The sequence below is a fragment of the Pteropus vampyrus genome, unplaced genomic scaffold (genome assembly GCF_000151845.1).
Source record: "Pteropus vampyrus isolate Shadow unplaced genomic scaffold, Pvam_2.0 Scaffold363, whole genome shotgun sequence".
Classification (NCBI taxonomy): Eukaryota; Metazoa; Chordata; class Mammalia; order Chiroptera; family Pteropodidae; genus Pteropus; species Pteropus vampyrus.
The window spans coordinates 858,855-878,168 of record NW_011889144.1 but is presented as its reverse complement, the minus strand read 5'-3'; the positions used below and the strand labels follow the sequence as shown (position 1 = coordinate 878,168).

Here is a 19,314-nt window from a genome sequence, read left to right as displayed (position 1 = left end):
GGTCTTCTGCCCCCTTGAAGAAAACGTTATCAGCTTTCCAGGAGCTGAGAGAAGGCTCATGGCATAATTGGAAAGAAATGAGCACCTTTCCCTTATGAGACGCAGGTAGACAGAATGCTTGAAGCAACCTCTAATGTCAGAAAGCAAAGTTATTAAAAAGAGTTGAAAGAAAAGTTTAAATAGTTATATTTATAAGGGAAAGGGACCACATGATTAAGAGACGTAACATGGATTGGAAATCCACTCAGCTTGTACCCACTTCTGCAGAAGCTTCTAGGTTAGCAGACATAATGCGATGATGATATGCTAAACAGAAACACTGAGTTTCAAAGTCTGGACTTTTCTGAGGTCCAAGCAGCAGTTGTTTAGACAGAACACACTGAATTCCAGTGTTAGTCCCATGAACTTCCTTTGTTCGAATATGACTTTCCTCTGAAAGAATGGGAGAGATGGACAGGAGAACTTGGGGCAAGAGAACATCTTCTCTCCTGTTCTGAGCAGAGATCCCAGGGTTCCATGATGAAAATGCTCTGTCTAGAGCCTATGCTATTTGACTCATGTGGCTATCAGTGCAGCCAGTGTCACACAGCCATCTGGTCACAGTGGAACGAGGCCTTATTTCAGATGCTATTTTGAAGTGACTTGTGGATGGGGGGTAACCTCATACACCCTCTATTAAAATGGACTACATCTGTAAATGGACTTCATTCTGTATGTGTACACTCAAGTGCTTCAAAGAAGTCCTTCATCTTTCACATCAACAGGCTTCTGACCTCTATGGGTAGCGGAAGTTAGTGACATATTTTCATGATCCCAAACATAAAAGGTTTAATAATCTTAAACCTGCAGCTTATATATTGATTCCCACTGGTTCAATGACAGCTGCTTTGTTTGACCAGGAGGTGTTACTAGCCATTTTAATAAGAATTTAAAGCCAAAAGATTTGCACATGACAGCAATACTAAACAAAGTTTAAAATTGTAGTAGCTGCTTCAGGCATGTGTAGTCTCAGGATAAAAAGGATGCCTCTTGGATAAGAGAAATGTTTAATGCTGTAATATCTCAAGTAAAGTGGGGGCTATGTGTCTAGGAGGAGCCACACATCACTGGCTTAGAGTCTGATGTGGACAGGGGAGGGTGGTCCTGGGTCAGAGATGCACAGCCTGTCCCACACCTCGGCAGACCTTGAAAAGCGGGAGCTGAAGCCATGGGATGGGAGTGTCAAAAGCTCAGATCTGCTGGCCAACTGAACAGTGTTGCTGAAGTTATAGAACAGACTAAGCTACATGCCTGCTTCAGAACGAGATGCGAGGAGAAAACCAAGCAGGGAGAGTCACAACGAGAAGCATAAATGCTAAGTGATTTTTGAAACGAGTCACTAAAAATCCTTCAGCATAAAAATCTATTTTTTCTACTACAATCACCACAAATGTGCTTATAATTTGAATCTCCAAAACATCAACCAACCAACCTAGCTCCACCTCAAAATAAAAACATGCCGAAGGTCTGCTGAGTGAACGTGCTGGAGGGTGGTGCCCAGGCCAAGAATGCCTCTGTGTGCAAGTCCGTGTTGTGCACACATGGCCCGTTCTGACTTCTAAGTGTGTCTCTCAGGGAAAAGAACACGGCGTTCTCAGTCAGGAGTCTTTCCTTCCTGATGAGACAGTAAGTGTGACGCTCGTCCCCTCAGCCCGGCATCTCACCACAGCATTGCGTTCCACTCTGGATCGGATCTGATCAACTTTGCCTTCTATTACTCGAGGAAATATGGAAGAATCCGCTCCTTTGCAAAACAGATAAATTTCTCCTATAAAATGAAGGAAAAAAAAAGATATTCGATTTAATCATAGTATGGGGAAGATAAATTATTTTTTAAATTATGCTATTATTAAGAAATGAAGACAGGGATACCAGCACTGAGACGGTTGTAAAGGAGATTTCGATAGATCAGTTAACAAGTAAAGTCAGGAAAATATTAAATTACAGATTACCCCAAAGCCTCAGTTTATTCCTACAACCCTAGAAATCTCATATGAAAGCTACAAACCAGGAAAAAAACTGGCTCCCGGTGTCCTTCTTCCTGTCACATCTACCTTCTCTCTTGTTAGGATAGGAGTGAGGAATAAAATGACCCCGGGACCAGGAAGAGGGGTAAAAAAACTAAGCATGTGGCTGACCCCAAGTGGGGAAAAATTTGCTGAAATACTGGGAGGTGAACATCAAACCCTGTTAGAATGCGATACATCTCGACAAAGAACATGACATCCAGGTCGTCCTTTGCATCAGTAAGAGTTATAACAAATGTCTGTTTTATAATTTTTGCCCCACACCTCAAGCAATGTCTCCATTACTTTGCAGATATTTGTACTGCAGATGCATACTTCTCTTCTCTCAAGATAAAAAGATTTTCTCTTCTAGATAAGTAGAGGAAACTCTCTAGTATATGACAAAAAGGAAATTAAAGAGACGGAAGGCACCAGCTCTGAAACAACAAGCCCTTGGCACAGGGAGGCTCCTCCTCTTTCAGCAAAAGATCTTTTTTCTGGCCTGCAAAGCCATGAGGCACTTTGCCAGGTGGGTTTGTTTATATCGGGCTCATGGAAATCCCGTGGCAGTCTGTCATAGGGACTGCAGGGCTGGGAGAAGGGGCATGGCTACTGCGACCCACGATGTATTCTTAATTTGTCTCCAGACAGAAAGCTCGAATGCTGAGCTCCCTGACTCAGGGCTGATCCCTAAAAACCCTAGACAGTGATGGCCCTCAGAAGTACATCCTGGAAACCAAATCGAGAGGCACCAAGAGAAGCAGGGTATTGTTCCACTGCAGCCAACTCCCCAGGTGGAGCGGGTCAGGAGGGGTACACTCCTGAGACAATGGCTAGTGAGACCATACCGGTTGGTCTGCACCGGGAACCTAGACAAGGGCTGAGGAACTCAGCTATGGCATGCAGAGGCCCCTTGGTTTATTTCCTTGATCCCAGAAAGAACTAACTCCTCTGACATACACAGAGTGAAAACATTTAAAACACAACACAAGTGATGCTCATACAAGTCCTGAAATTAAACCAAGGGTAACGTCAACCTATGGCCAGAAAGAATGGAGTCTAGTGATGTCTGTATCGCCAGCATACAAAGCTGAGCTGTGGCTAAGCAAAGGTTGAGAAAGAACTGGGAGCAGAGCCCAGCCCCATTGAGCAGGAATCTACCAGAGCAGGAAGTATGATCCCCAGAAGACGCCTACGTGACCGCACAGGTGTGTGACCTGGGGTTCTTAGTCATATACCAAGCAGCCTGATGTCAGAATCCATTTCCGACTACCAGACATTTTTTCTAGCCAATGCTCCTAAGTCATCAGATACAGTTTAGAAGAACTATAGTCCAGACAAAGTAATGATACATTCTTGAACAATAACACTTTTTTTTCCCTAAGAAAATCATGGATGACTCATGGTAATGGCTTGTAAATGGCTTAAGTTCCCCACTGTTTCAACTTGTCAGTTCCTCTATACCAACTTTAGATGTGGAACAAGTTTAACCTTACGACTTGGGTGAGGAGATCCTTCGACATAAAAATATCCAGAGTATAAGGCAACATTTAATATGCAAAGGACTAGAGCCGGCAGTATTTGGTACCAGCTTAGATCCTGCTTTTCTAGTTTTGTAAACAAGCAAAAAGTTACTAACCCAGAGTGGTGGCCAGATGAATGATGTGATAGTAACTAAAAGCAGCACACAGGTGACGTGATCCTAACCTACAGCAGCACCCACAGGTGACATGATCCTAACCTACAGCAGCGCCCACAGGTAATATTATTGAAATCTATTGAGCATTCTGTGGGCTCAAGGCCCAGCTCTGATGACTGTAGCGCTGAAGAACTCTTGGAAAGAAACACAAGTTGTTAACTGGCTGCAGTGGCTTATGGTCTCCATTCTCCCCTAACACAATCAACCCTCTGTTGGGTTATAAAACCAGTGCAATTAGTGTCATCTCTGGAGATGTGTTATAACTTAGAGAAAAACTTGTTGAATTAAATAGTCAAACTTCTCTTAAAATTAATTGATGCAGTGGCTGGTTTAGATGGCATGGCAGTTTCCCTTGTAAGCCCGCAGTTCCTCAAAGATGTCTTCAGAAAAAAAAATGTAGGCATCTCGTGGATGGGATATTCTAGTGATGTGAATGTCTTGGGCATAAATTCTTAATGTGATCCAGCTCCCTTTCAAGCTTTTGTGATGCCCTTTTTGATGGTAATGGAGGTTGTGTAAGAAGATTCCAGTATCTGTGACCACGGCAGTTCAAGAGAATGCACGGCCGGGCAGAAAGCTGTGGATAACAGACGCATCACTTCCTTAGACTGTGATTGTTACTGCAGACTCAGGAACTTTCTCTAAGCATGATTTAGCTCCTAGACTTCACTTTCGTAAGGGGAGAGAAATCATAAAACAAAAGGCATTAAATTTCCACAATTCTGACCTCTGTGGGTAGGCATTCCACAATTTAATGCCTTTCTTCTGTAATTTCAAATGGCTTAAATTCTCAGGAGAGTTCTTCATTAGTGTGCAGTGGGGTAACCTTCTGCACTTAGGCTAGCGTTAGCATATCTGAATTTGCTTCAAACATCATAGGGTGTATGCTTCCCGTGTCTTGCTGACCCTATTGGCAAAATGTTTCCATGTGTATGCGCAGCATTTATTATAAGTTATTTTATGTCCCATGACACTCAGTGCAAGTTTTGCCGGTGGAGCCTGCTCTTGTCTACCGTTTTTGATAACTTGGTTTAGAGGGGTTGAAAGTCTACAGATAAGAAAACCAGTTCTGAGACACATGGTCTCAACCCCTTGGAAAATGATGCACAGAGTGCTGCTGAAAGATAGGCCTACAGCAACCTCACAACGCCTTCAATGGTCTTAGAAAACAAGGTATTGCTGGTTCCATCAGAAAAAAAGCCAGAATAGCTCTACTTAATTCTCTCAACATGAGTGTTAGATATTGGCTGATGTAAAATTTCCCAACATGCCCTCAGATCACTATTTTAAGCCGTCTGTTTAGTTTCAGGGTAGTGGCTGTATTTGATTGCTCACCAGACAACTTTCCAAAAACGATAAACACAGCCTGGTATTGCCTAGTTTCCAGAAACAAAAAATAAGATCCCACATCTTGATAAAATGCCATTTTCAAATTGCATTAGTAAACTGAATTTAGCAGTCTTTATTGAGCACTCAGTAGTAGTGGTGACTATAAGTTCAGCATTCAGGACACTTTCAGTCTCGCTAGGCCGGAAGAAGAACCAGCAGCTCGTATGACTGAGGCAAGCAGGAAAGGCTTCCTAACCAGTTGGCTGTTGAGCTGTCTTTGGAAAAGTACAGACAAGCAAGAGGACCTCCTTGTGGAAAAGACCCAAACAGGCAGAGGGCCTTACAGGTGGAAAAGTCCACACCAGCTATAGGGACTCCAGGTGAAAAAGTCCTCGCCAGGTAGAGGACCTCCACATGGAAAAGTCCATGCAGTGCCCATTTGGGGGTGGCCTGGGATTGAAAGCTGGGAAGGCTGTTCAGGGACTCAATGCAAAGATCCTGGGGAGTGGCTGCCTGATATAGGACAGGAGCCCACAAGGCCCCAGCAGGGACAGTGAGCACACGAGGATCTTAAGAAGACCAACATGATAGCAGGACAATAGAAAGGGGGAGACTGCAGATGAGAGGCCTTGGAAGCAGGTGCTGTGTATAAGGACTGAAAAGAGGGAAATAAAGAGACACTGTGGAGACAGACTTTGCAGGACTTGCAGTCAAGAGGAAGACCAAAGGTAACTCAGCCCGCCAGCCTAAGGTCCCTGGGGGAGAAAGAGGAGCGTGAAGAGCTGAGGAGTGATGTCACCTATAGTGGGTGTGAGGAGTTGTGCGGCTCGTAATGGGCGTGAAGAGTTATGTGACCTGTAGTTGGTTCATCTACGTTTTTTTAAAAAGAGACTAAATGGTTAAATTTGTAAAGCTCCTATAGAATGTAAGCATCAAATTAAAACACAATCACAATGTATACTTAAAGTAATCAAAAGAAAAAGAAATTTCTACCTGTAGTGGATCTTACAATTACACTCATTCTCCTCCTTACTGAGTCAAAACTCAAAATTTCCAGCAATTCGAACCTGAAAAAGAGATTAAAAACTGTTTTAATACCCATCTGGTTCTGTACATCATGAAATCTGGGTGTTTATCAGTCTTCCCACAGCAGGATGTCTGGGGTAGTCCTCTCCCCAACCCATACACAGTCCTTAAAAAAAATCAGCTCCACCTACATCCCACCCCTATCTCACCCTGAAGGGCACCATGGTCGAGCAGCCCTTTCAAGGAAAAATCTAGAGGCTGGATAGCTTCCACACCCATGAGGAAAAAGTCTGGATTCACGTGATTTGGTGATTCTGCTCCTCGCTGCTGGCAAGAGAGCCCCACAGGGGACAGACAGAGGAATGCCGAGGCCAGGTCCAATTGGCTCACCGCTAAGACCTTCGCCTAGGACATCCACTCCCCATCCATCCCTCTGGTGCTCATGGAGTTTGTGCATCAAACAAACTATATTTCTTATGTGCTGATTCACTCTCCTAAATTCTGTTGAGCACAGACCCACAGGTCGTAGCAGAGTTTTTGATCCCTGAGAATGAACCAGTGTCCTTCATATTGATAAAAATCATTAAAAAGGCAAAGAAGACTGATATTTAATCATCATGTGCAGTCTTATTATCAAAAGATTCATGATTTCTGTCTGGCATTTGAAATGTTGAAAATAGTTTAGCCACTCATGACACTATCTCTGAAAACACCTTAGGGTCTAGAGACCCTAGCTGGCAGCTCAGGGGTGACTCTGTCTCCACTCACAGCCTGGTGAAGGGGTTCAGAATATGCCTCCCCAAGATGTGCCACTTTGGCATTTGGATTACATTGAACTGAAGACAACTGGGATCCTGTGGGCTCCTGAGAAACTTTTATGTCTCCCTTAAAGAATTTAAATTAGGGGCCTTGACTGTAATAAGAGTTATCACCAGAGATAACTTTTTATGACCTAGCTATATGGCAGGACAAACATGTAATTATTGAACAACTGCTCCTCTTATCATCCTGCAATGACCTTCCACCCCTCTGAAGCCTCAGGGTTCTTACCCCATCCTTAGATCAGAATGTCACATATATCTCGTTTTCTCTCTCTGTCCTCTGAACCTCTTATGCATGTGGGGTCTCTTACTCTCTCATGTACATAGAATTCTCATACATACATATGTAATTAAATTTGGTCACTTTTCTCTCATTAATATGTCTCATTTCTATTTGATTATTAGACCAGCCGAAATAACCTTGAGGGCAGAGGGAAGTTTCTTCCTCCCCCGCACTGGTAAGAGGTTCCCTGTGAATTCCTCAGCAGCACTGTGTTATAATTTTAGTAGTGATTCCACCTGCCTTTTCAGTTGGAAACCAAAAGCCAATAGCAATATGTCGTTCTACCTCCCAGGGGTGCCCTCATGGCTCCCAGGAAGCCCCCAGACCCGCAGGGAGCAGCCCCGCTACACTAATCTAGGACCGAGCAGCCGGGTCCAGATTCGAGGGCTTCACCACTCCTACTAACTGGGGTTTATTTTTCCTAAGAAGGAAATTTTAAAATGTAGTTTTCTTGAAGCCATCACCACTAAGTCTTGTTCTTTACCACCTGTGTTTACCTGTATCCATTATTGCTCATTGAATATTTATGTTATTTATCAAGGAGAGATGGACCACCCAATCTTCTGAGTCAAAACACAAGGCATACCATTTATCCCTGGGACCAATAATTTTGGACAGACAGTCCCTACAAATTGAAAGCGTATGGGCACTGAGATTTGAAAAGTGAAACCATCCAATGTCCAGCTGGTTATCCCAAGCATATTTCCTCATACTGTTTTCCACAGGACACTGGGCTCCATGACCTAGGAGCTGGCGCTGTGAATTCAGGAGTCCATGGAGAAGGTGCTTCCTTCCTCCCCTTCATGAAGAGTGAGGGAATCACCAAGGGAGTGTTAGAATATACTAGAAACTTTGAGAACTCTTAGAGTAAAACTTGATTTTAGGTGGCTTAACCAAAAACTTATTTGATGATGCAACATCATCTAACCAGCTTCTCTAAATGTCCAACTCTTAAATTTTCCAGATGTTTTGGTGAAATTCTTGGGATTATTATTGAGAAGAAAAGGGAATGAGTTATGGGAGGAGTACACAGAATTTCATTTTCCCTCCATGAAAAAACTTTATAAAAATAATTTTTTATTTTTACCATCTCAATTGAACATACGGTAGTATCTTACCTTTCAATGTCATTGTCCCTATTTAATATCTCCATATAATTGTCCTTTAGCCTTAGGTACGTAAAACCAAGTCTGCAAAGAAGGCAAATCTAGTGGTTAATTTCAAATTCCGATATTCCTCTTTCACAGAATATTTGTTTTACATTTTGGTAAAGTTTTCTTTTCAAAAAAAGAAACAATTTGGAAAAAACAGGTGTAACAAACTGAATTATAAATTTAGTAAATTATAATACTGAATTTATTTACCATCTCAAAAAATTCTCCAAGAATCAGCAGATTTCCTGACTTTAGCCCAACCTCCTGAGAACCACAGCGATGAAGTGTCTTCTTATTGGTCGGTATTAACGGGTTTCAGGGAGACAGCAGCGGGTCTGTGGATTGGTCCCTGTCTGTACTGACCCATTTTAATTTACTGATCAGTGGGATTATATAGTAGAGGTTACATGTCTAAATCAGAAGGCTCATGAGAGACTATCTATCTCCAGTCCGACTCTCATTTTACTGATGAGGTCACTACGGCCCAGAGCAGGCAGCCAGTCAACAAAACGTCTGCAGAACACTTAATCTATAACACCCTTCTCCATTAGCACGCACGTAAGGTGCTGTGCAGGCACGCGCTGGGGGTGCGAGGAGGAAAAGGACATGGCTCCTGGACTTAAGGAGCTTAAGGATAACGGGAGGTGGAAACATAACATTTTAATATAGCATGTAGCCATAATAGTACGAAGGCACCATGGAGCCACAGGGACAAGGTGTCTGCCTGACCCAGACAGGAGCTGGTAGGGCAGCTGAAGGAAAGGTTTCTTGAAAAGTGAGTCTAGAATGACACTCAGGAACAGCCTGTCCTAACTTCTGATAGCTATGATTGAATGTGAATGTGGTTTAGTTTCTGAACACCTGTTTTCCAAGAAGAGAGAAATCTAGCTTTGAGAAATTGCCCCTATGTATGTGTGAATTTATACATTTAATAAAGGTCTGTAGTGATACAATTTACATACTTGATGTCACTATTCAAATTACATGGGAATCACATGTTAGTTTAATCAACAATAAAAACTGTTCTAATTAGATGAGAGGTGTTCAATGCCTACTTATCAATGGCAGCAAAGAGTGGAGGTTAGTGCCTTTAGTATTAAATTAGAATCATAAGGTCTGAGAATTAGAAAAAAAAATTCCCTGACTTGAAATTATGCCACATATCTGGAATATTTAAAGTATTTTTCCAAGTTTGCTTAAAATGTCCTATATCATGAGGCAGCAAGAACTTCCAATAAAAAGATCTTGAAGGAAGGGGCAAGAAGCATATAGATTTAATATAATAGGATACAAAAAAAGAGAAGCTAACAGTAAGAAAACTCCAGCACCCCAGCTTAATCCCACTCCATGTGTGTGACCTTGGGAAAGTGGCTTGACATCTCTGGGCATCAATTCTTTAGGATGGATGAAGAGGACCTGTCCTAAGGGTATCTAAGATTGTATGCATTTTTAAAAGGCTGTGATTATCTGGAGTGGCTTCTAACTTATCGTAGAGGTGAGGAGAAAAACTACTCACATAAGACAGAGTGCTAACGACTCTGGCAGCTGAGAAGAAGCTGCATCTAACACTGACAGCAGGTTGTGTTCAGGATGGATGCCCCTCCCAACGTGGGAGTCGAGGAAACACTGAGCACACAGGCAGAACCTGCTCAGCAACCCCTTAGCAAACATCTCAGGCACAAGGGGCTGATCCAGGATTCTTCCAGTAGGTGTCCATGGTTGGGTTGAAAAAGACTGGGAAACCAGATCGGCACACCCCTCTCCTCTGATCCCAGACCCGCGTGCAGTCAAGAGACGTACCTCTGGACACCCTCGACTAAGGCCACCTCATCAGGTGAGGACGATATGTACACACAGGATTTCCCTGAGTCTGGTGACTTTCTGGGCCCATCCACATCATCGTCATCTTTCACCTGGATGGTGTGGCACAGACAGATGGCCCGGAAAAACAGTTCTTCTCGCTCCTATAAAAATGTAGTACAAAAACCCACACATCCATGGCATGTCAACTTAAAGCAGAAGGAAAATAAACAGATGACAGTAAACAATAAAGCAGGACATGCAACTTTTAAGGGTTAGGAAGTATTAGATTTGCCTCTGGTGGTCAGGAGGTAGAGTGTAACTGTGGCTTTTATTCATTCTTGAGCACCTCTACAGTAATTACGATTACGACCAATTGGGCTATGAAAACCAAAAGGAAATGAATGTTTAGTGAGGTGAGGCAATGAGTTCAAGGTCACAAGAGGGTGGTGGGGCAAACCTCAGACCAGCTGAGACAGTGTTGCCGGGCCTCTGGGAGGCTGGATCCCCTCAGGATTCCGGAAAGCTTTCCCAGGGGTCCTGGGATGACACCATGGCTGAGGGGGGCCAAGAAAGGCTGGACTTATATCACATGTGCCAGAGGGAGGGAGTTCTAGCAGGTGGCGGGAGGGTACGATGCCTGTGGAACACCTCATGCTCCTCCCCTCTGAGGCGGAGGTGAAATGGCAGTTTCTGTATCAAAATCACCTGAAGTACACATAACAGATGGCACAGGGCACTTGGTTATAAAAAGCTGTCATGACACAGCCCACTAAGGCAGGCTATCCTTGGTACCCTAGGTGACCCCACACAAGACTCTGCAGTCACCGAGTTTTCCAGAATGGTCTCCTGGATGACCACTGATGAGGGTCACAGCCCACTCTTGGGATGCTGAGATCTGGAGCCACAGCACTTGGTGTGTATGTGTGTGTGTGTGTGTGCACATCTACATGTGTGCATGTTAATCTGTGTGCACACACCTGAGGATGTGTATGCATGGGGCGTATCATGTGAATATGTGGGGCATGTATCTGTGAATGTGCATGCCTGTGTGCACACATGTGCATGCAGGCTTACACGTGTGTGTGTGAGTGTGTATGTGTGTGAGCACATGCATATACGGTATGCAGGACACTTTGCTCACAGCCCACTGTTTGCCTTGCTTGTCCACATTTTTAAAGTTGTTCCTAACACAATGTGACCAGCCAGATTCACCGGCAGGAAATGGTGGCATCTCACCATTCTTCTCACTCAAGTCGCTAGAAGATTTCATGTCTTTTCTGGATCCCAGAACAAGAGGTGGCACTAGGCTATCTTGTGAACTGGGACCCTCGGACAGTGGGGCAGTGTTGGCCCCCGAAAGGAAAACATCTGCTGGGAGAGCCGCCGCCTACCCTCCCGCTGACGCCTGGGGAAGAGTCGATCATGTCGATGCCAGAAGCGCTGGGGAGGACCTGCCCGTTGCAGACGACGTGGGGCACGTAGACGTGGCCCTCGATGCAGCACTCCTTGAACTCCATGTTGTTCTCCGTGAGGGTGCCAGTCTTGTCCGTGAAGACGTACTCCACCTGCAGACACAAGGCTTGGCTGGGTGGTGCTGGCCAGGAATTTGCTCGGCCTTCTCAGAGAGGGAGAGGAAGCAGTTTGCTGCCTCAGACCCCGGGCGGCGTGTTTCCTATCACTGTTTTCCATATGAAAGGGACTTCGACAGGTTTTATGCCAAACAAACTCCTTTCACCAGGCTAAACTATGAGCATGGTGGACCATCCATCCTCCCCGACAGAGCCTGGCTCAGGAGATGGAGGGGAGGCCTTTGTCTCACCAGAAGAAAGGTGGTTTTACTTTTCTCTGGATGTGAAGCTCAGAGAATATAGCCTCGCAGTCACCTTCCTGGGGGTGGAAACACTGGGCAGAGCCAGCCTTCCATTTGTTGGAAAGATAAGTGATTGATCTGAATCTTATGTAACAAAAAAATCAAGAATATATATAGGATAAACTTTTCTATAAGGTCTGGGAGGTCAAAAATCACAACATCATTTAAGGTTTAGAAGCTATAATTCAAACAAATAAAAGAACAGAACAAATTTCAGACTATAAAATTGTTAAAACTATGCTAGTTTTAATCCCTAAATTTAAATAAACTCAGGTTACGTATTCTTTATGGATAACCGATGGAAGGTAGGAAATTCCGGAACCCGTGTAACATGGCGAGGGGAGGCATGCGCTTTCAGCTGTCAGAGACCCCGCAGGACCGAGGGGCGAGGGTGTTGGGGAAGTGTTGAGCCCAGGCTCAGTGCCCCCAACACCCATCTCCAGGACACAGGAAGGAGGTAGAGATTAAAATGATAATAAAGTACTAAGGTGTGGGAAGCAGAAAACCCATAATAAAACCAGCTATGTGTTTTTTTTAGCGTGTCTTTTCACTTAGATCTCCAGCAAAATGTTCTCTTTTGTCATAAATCCCACAGCAGAAGATGCCTTTTCCATGAGTGCTTGGTTCTAACAAGCAAATTACAAGTACAAAGTAGTGCCCTATGAATTTTTTTGTTAAACAACTTGCCATCTAAACGCTTACCTGACGCTCTGCTGAGCCTCTCCCTATGACCTGGCAAATCAGTAACATGAATAAAGTCCGAATTTGTGATTACTTCCTGCCACAGCCAGTTATGTTGTCTGAAGTGAACAAAACCTGACTTTTTTCAAAGTGAGTCTCTACCATAATAATGAATATTTCATAATGTCTCCTACTTTAAAACAAGCCTTTCCACAAACCTCTGGAGCTCTTGTGTTATAGTCATTCAGACTAGACTTAGTCTGAATCAGAAGAATTTGATGCACTGAATACTGTTCTCATTTTTTTGTTGTTATAGAAAAAAATTATTTCCTTCATGAATTTCTCAGGAATACACAAAATATACCATGTATTATTGCAAAGAATATAAAATTCACAGAGGTAAAACTATTCTGGTACTGAACAACCAAATTATGATTTACGCATTGCTGACTGAGACAGTACTCCACCACGAGGCATGTGGGATGTCCTAGAGGAATGCATTGAAAGTCAAATCCGTCAACAAGCAAAATATTATCTTTTAGTAACAAATATTCTCAACCCTAGGGGATGAAAGCAGTATGTATCTACCAGAGTCTAACCATCTATTTACAGATTGCTGTTTTGGGGCCACAAGGGAGCAGATTTCAGCTACTAGTCTGAAATATCTCTGTCTGCAAAAATACATCTCAAAATTTCTTCCCGTTAAAAAAAAAAAAAATCAATTGGTGTTTACTAAATGCCCTTTCCCGCAACATAAAAGCTGGGAAAAGTTTAGATTGGGGTGGCAAGAAGGGTCCCACTAAAGGCCAGAGGATCGAGGCAAGGTCAGGGGACAGGCCTCTCCCTAGCTCTCTTTTCCAAGGGAGAGGTTGATAGACCAGGGTGAGCCCAGGCTTTGCCCCTCATCCAGGTGATCCTGGATGGCAAACAACACCCACATGTGGCAGTTCCATTAGACACTGTGGTGGGCGCCTCAACCCCATTATCTCATTCAATCTCCACTACACTCTGGCAAAACAGGCACCTATTATTATGCCCATTTTACAGACTGAGCTTGAGATGCAGAGAGCTCCGGCCACCTGGCCCAAGCCATGCAGCTGTGGAGCAGGATTTCAATATAGATATTGTGAACTCTGCAATATAGTAGACTAAGACTATGGAATTCCCTGAGGTCTCACTTTGCTCATCTTTAAAAGGAGGATAACTAGCTCACTGTGAGAACTGAGAAGTAAATCAAGCTCCAAAGTCAAGTGCAATTCCTATGAAATACGTGCTCAATAAACGTTAGCTCACTTTTACCTTTTCGCCCCAACTCACAGCATTAAAACCCAGAACGAGTACCACTTCAGCCACGGATGAGCTTATATCAACCAGTTAATGTAATTAACTTTGTATAACTTGTAAATACAAAAGCGCTACCATCATACAAACAAAGCTAAAAAAAAAAAAAAAGACTTTGTTGTTCTTGTTCACCAGGTAAAGGTTACATCCCTCTGCATGAATTAAAATGAAAAAGTTGTTATTTCTCCATCCTGATGATTTGCCTGCATGATACGAATCATTTAGAACCTAGATACCTAGGAACATAAAATGGAGGAACTCGATCGTCAACAGATTATGAAAGACAATTCAGGAGACACTGACCTGTCCTAACTCTTCGTTTAAGTCCGAGGTGTTAACCAGAGGCCCTTCCCCCATTTCCTCGTCAAACATTTCTTCATCCCAGGTGATGAAATACGAGCCAAGGAACTTCTGCATCTCCACCGTGACGTACATGGACACGGGAATGATGTAGTTAAACAAAACCATGAAGGCCAGGAAGTCTGTGAACGCCCTGAGAAACTGAGAGGACACTGTGATTGCCCGCACCCGCGCACCAACATCACCACCATTGAAAACTTAGGCATAAATTACACAAGTGCAATTTCGAAATACAATTATTTCAAATCCAAAGATGAGGTTCATTTGGGGATGGCGGCAGCCATCAGGTTACTTGCCTGTCACCTGATTTTAGTGCCATGACAGGCCTCAGGCCAGGAGCAGACCTGCACACCTGTGCTGTGGTGGGGTAAAGAGTGAGTCGCCTGTTGGACAGTCACACTCTCAGGGACAGGAGGCCTTCTTGACTGAGAGCCAGTAGGAAACTTTATATTTTGAGACTGACAAATGACAAATAACAACCTGATTTGGTAATAACCTAAAGATGCTAAAAAATATCATTCTGGTACAAATGATTTTTCAGTATAGTTTTGTCCTTATCTCCTAGCCATTTAGTTTTATGGGAGGCCCAACTGAACACAGGAAAGAAGTGTGAATGTCATCCGGATTTGCACGAACCCCATTCTGGACTCAGTGGACCCTAGTCTAGATTTGCATTCAGCTCAGGTCTGCACTAAGTAGATACTGGTCCGGATTTGCAAACAGCCCCACTCTGTACCGAGTAGACACTGGTCTGGATTTGCACATGGCTCACGTCTGGACTCTGGACCCAGCCAGAAAACTGTACTGTTTCTTCTGTTTTGTTTTGTTTGTTTGTTTGTTTTTTATGCCTACAGCACCTGATCTTCCTAGGTGGTCTCCCATCCAAGTACTAACCAGGCCTGGGCCTACTTAGCTTCCAAGATCAGACCGGACTGGGCTTGTTCAGGGTGACATGGCCATAGACAAAACTGTACTGTTTTAAGTAGAGGAGTTTCAATCAAACTATGTTAACACGCTGGTTGGGGAAAAATACTTTTGATAAACATGGGCAACTGAATGGAAATCCCCCTAAGGAAAACTGAAAGCAATTCTTACCCTAATTTCCATATAATTGAGATTCCTTTGTTCCATATACTTACCATTTATCTCACATCATTAATGAGCACTGAGCATGCTCTAAATGTGGGACACTGCGCTGGGTTCCGGAAACACCAAAAGCATTTAAGGTGTACCCTTATGAATTTACTATGGGAACAAATATCTTTCCAGACTTGTATATTCAAATACTCCAAAACAGGCAAGAGCAACCGGTGTCTATAGCTAGAGGCAATTACTACCTCCAATATTAATGAATGCATCTACTACAAAGATTTAACCAATCACAACTTCATCGTGTTCTCATACCACATTTTCACAATGACGGCCTACAGGGCATTCAATCGCTAGAAAGGAAATCACTTTCCATACCAGGTTCCTCTGTCTTTCTGATTCGGTTTTCTGATTATACCATGGCTCATCTCGGAATGGTTCACTCTGCCATACATATTTCAGGACAGTATTTATCAGTGCTTTACTGATTAGAATGCAGAGGTACACAATAAGGAATACATTCATTGACCTAAAACACAAGACAATGATGGTTACTTAATTTTTGCTCCTCAAAGAATCTAGAGCTGTGCATCATGTGGCAAGATGAAGAAGCAGACTAGAAATAGCCCAGCAACAACTTTTAAAGAATTCTCTCCCAATTAATTGACACAGTATAGATAAAAGTACAAGCTTAGCTCTATCCACGTCCACTCCGTGGTCACTGGTGTGTGATTCTAGAGGCCACAAAGGAAAGAGCTAAGTAAAGGAAAAGTTCTGTAAACAGGAGAGAGAATTCTATATAACCGCATTACTGACAAGAGTTTCTACACCGGCTAGAAGTCTATCATTTAAGGAACATCCAGAAATCAATTTCTTCTAGCATTAAGCTAGAAGTTTCAACCTATGAGTTTCAAATTTAGGAAGGAGAGAAGGAAGTGAACACTAGGGAAAATGCCCTCTGTGTAAGAATAGCGCTAAATCCTTAGCTAATCAATGTCTTAGGAGATCTTATGAAGAAGGTGTGACTTTCCAATATCTATTTATGAAACCTATTTGTCAGTGTAGAAATCTGGAAACAAAGCATTCCTGCTTATGAAGAGCCAAATCTCCATCTCCACATTTGATGCAGCCATAGATGGGCAGGGACCCAGGATCACATTTCAAGATCGACTTATAAAGAGTGGGCAGAACATACCCTAACAGTCTACTCCCCAAATTTCTAAGTATCATAGAGCTCTTTATTAAATAACTCATAACTGCTCAGTAGCTTATTTCAAGTCAAGGATACACTTAAACAAGAGGCAAAGATGAGAAAATTCTGGGCCACATTTTCTTACAAATTAAACTCTCTCCTTGACTTATTATTATAAGGATTTTACTATTTAATAAAAGGAAGACTGTTCTCTCTGCTAATGCTTTCCTCAGTAAAACGTGGTATTCAACACCCCAAAGCTAAATGTGACCCTATTATGACTTTTTCATAAAATGGTGGGAGGAGTTGTTTGGCATCTGCAAATGACTTCTAACTAGGACACTGGGGTGTCCATAAGAGGGAGCCTACAAAAGTGGGCTGGAGGAATGTGGCCACAAAGTAAGACAGTTGATCTAAATAATCAGCTCTACTATCTATCTACATACCATGAAGGAACTATTAATAAGGCCAAGAGGAAAATGTTTTCGTATCTACAGTGGTTTGTGATAGTTTTAAGTCACAGGTTTTTGCATACTTCAAACAATGAGGTACTGAACCTTACTTTTCTACAGCAGATCGTTTCTGGGATTTTGATTGATAATTTAATGCCATCTTGGTTTCCATGCCCGTGTAAATAGCAACACCTATAAAGCAAAAAATTAACTGTCAGAACAATTAATTGTCAGAACAATTAATTACTGTATGAATTCTTTCATGGATTAACTTTATGTCTCTGAGTCAAAATTATAGGCATTTAATATGCAAGCAATATTCTCAGATGCCATTACTTTATGGATTGTGGTTATACATCAATATTGGTTTTCTTAGTGAGGCAGAATTATCACTGCCATGAAGCCCACAGTACCTCAAAGCACAAAAGAGGCTTTCATGGTACCACTATGGATTTTAACTACTTAATGTACCTTTAATTTTAGAGGCTGTTATTAATAATTCACTAATTAAAACACTTACCAAATATTTTCTCGGTGTTCTTTAGCGTGGCTCCTCTAAGAAGCAAGTTTTCCGATCCTAATGGCCTGCAAAGATAAGAATGACCAGAAACAAGGCAATAGAGAAATCAGAGGGAGACCTGCTACGAGGTGGAAATCAATTCATTTGCCTAAGAGGATTCATTTTATGAGGAAATTGTCTAAATATAGATTTGCTTATATTTAGATTAGAAAATTTAGCCTGGGTCCATGTAAAAGTGTGTAGCCTTTGCCTGTGGGAGGATAAGAACCTGCCCTGCTGCAAGAAATCTGCAGAATTCTAGCTTTGCGAGCATCTGCTGCTCGGTACAGCACCTGTTAGGAACACAGGTTTCCGGCCCCACCCCAGACATGCTGAGCCAGATCTGAAGGTTTCAACAATATTCCATTAGCGGTCGCTCATGAGGGCGGTGGGCTGACAAGTGGGGTCCCTGCACCAGTGCCATCAGCAGCACCTGGAAACTTATCCGAAGTGTCACCTTGACAGACTGAACCAGAAACCCACTCCTAACAGGCCTCAAGTTTGAGGACTGCTGGACTGGCAGAACCCCAAATGTTCTGGAAAATTGAAAGGGTTGGTGTCTGTGACTCATGTGGATTTGGCTGTTTCTATCACATCCTCAGGGAGTCTCAGTGCATCTCACGTACTATAGTCATACTTTAAAAATGAAGGCTGGGACACTCTGTGTACATTTATAAACACTGGCTGTCAAGTCCACAAAGACCCTCTGAATGTAGGTGGCCCATACTTCTGGAACAATCCATGCATTGCTACTTTTGGGGGGAACAGGAAACAGACAAAAAGTTTTTAAATCATTCATGTAAGAACAAGCATTGCCCTAAGCATTCAACACTCAATAGAGAGCAAAAGACAAAATCTCTGCCTTTAAGGGGTTCATGTTCTAGTAGTTCTCTTTGTTTATGGAGTAATAATTTATTCTCATTTCCCAAGAGTAAAAGAAAAATAAGAAGCAGAATTCAACTTTACAAATTTTGCTATTTTTGGCATTCTAATGATTTTCTTTGGAAGGGAAAAGGAAAGAGTTGAAAGTATTTACTAAAGTTTGCTTTTTCCTTGTCAGTGTATTTAATTTCCTTTTACAATGGGATGTTGAGAACCTACTGAGTGCTACAAACTTAAGCTTTGTTCAGTACATTTTGCTGATACAGCTTAGGACTGTGCCCAGCTAAAGATGAGAAAGAGGGGTGCTGCTCAGGGCGGGGAGTTGCCTGGGACACACCTGACCTGACGTGTCTGCCCGGGGCTGTCCAACGGTCTCGACACTCATCCCTCAGCCTGACAGCCATGAATGGCAGAGCTCCCGGGGCCGCACAATTGCTGTCTGGTTGTGTTATAAGTACTGTCAGCCTCTGTGAGCAGCACTCCTACCATAATTCATGTCGAATGTGTTTACGAAAACAAATGGCCCCTTTAAAAAAAAAGTGGCTCTGGGAAGTCTAAAAATAATTTACTTAAAAAAGTACATTGCTTCTAGTTTGGACAGGAAGACAAAGAAATATCACCCTGAATGGATTAAGAACTTGGACATATAATTCATAACGGTCCACACTATGAATTTATAAACATCTTTAAATACCCAAATATTAAACAGCTGAACAGTATAAATATTC

General features: G+C 42.8%; 1 protein-coding gene and 1 pseudogene across 1 annotated transcript in view; both read right to left on the bottom strand.

Moving 5' to 3' along the window:
- Positions 1-19,314, bottom strand: part of ATP11A (ATPase phospholipid transporting 11A) — a 141,985-nt gene that overhangs the window by 28,503 nt on the left and 94,168 nt on the right. Inside the window, exons 9-17 of the mRNA XM_011379542.2 lie at positions 17,666-17,730; positions 17,256-17,337; positions 15,880-16,030; positions 14,356-14,553; positions 11,552-11,725; positions 10,158-10,321; positions 8,322-8,393; positions 6,067-6,140; positions 1,639-1,807 (exon numbers count right to left, since the gene is read on the bottom strand). Of these exons, the coding sequence (XP_011377844.1) occupies positions 1,639-1,807; positions 6,067-6,140; positions 8,322-8,393; positions 10,158-10,321; positions 11,552-11,725; positions 14,356-14,553; positions 15,880-16,030; positions 17,256-17,337; positions 17,666-17,730 (1,149 nt within the window). The remainder of the gene's footprint in view (positions 1-1,638; positions 1,808-6,066; positions 6,141-8,321; positions 8,394-10,157; positions 10,322-11,551; positions 11,726-14,355; positions 14,554-15,879; positions 16,031-17,255; positions 17,338-17,665; positions 17,731-19,314) is intronic.
- On the bottom strand, positions 15,258-15,376 carry LOC111731338 (annotated as a pseudogene).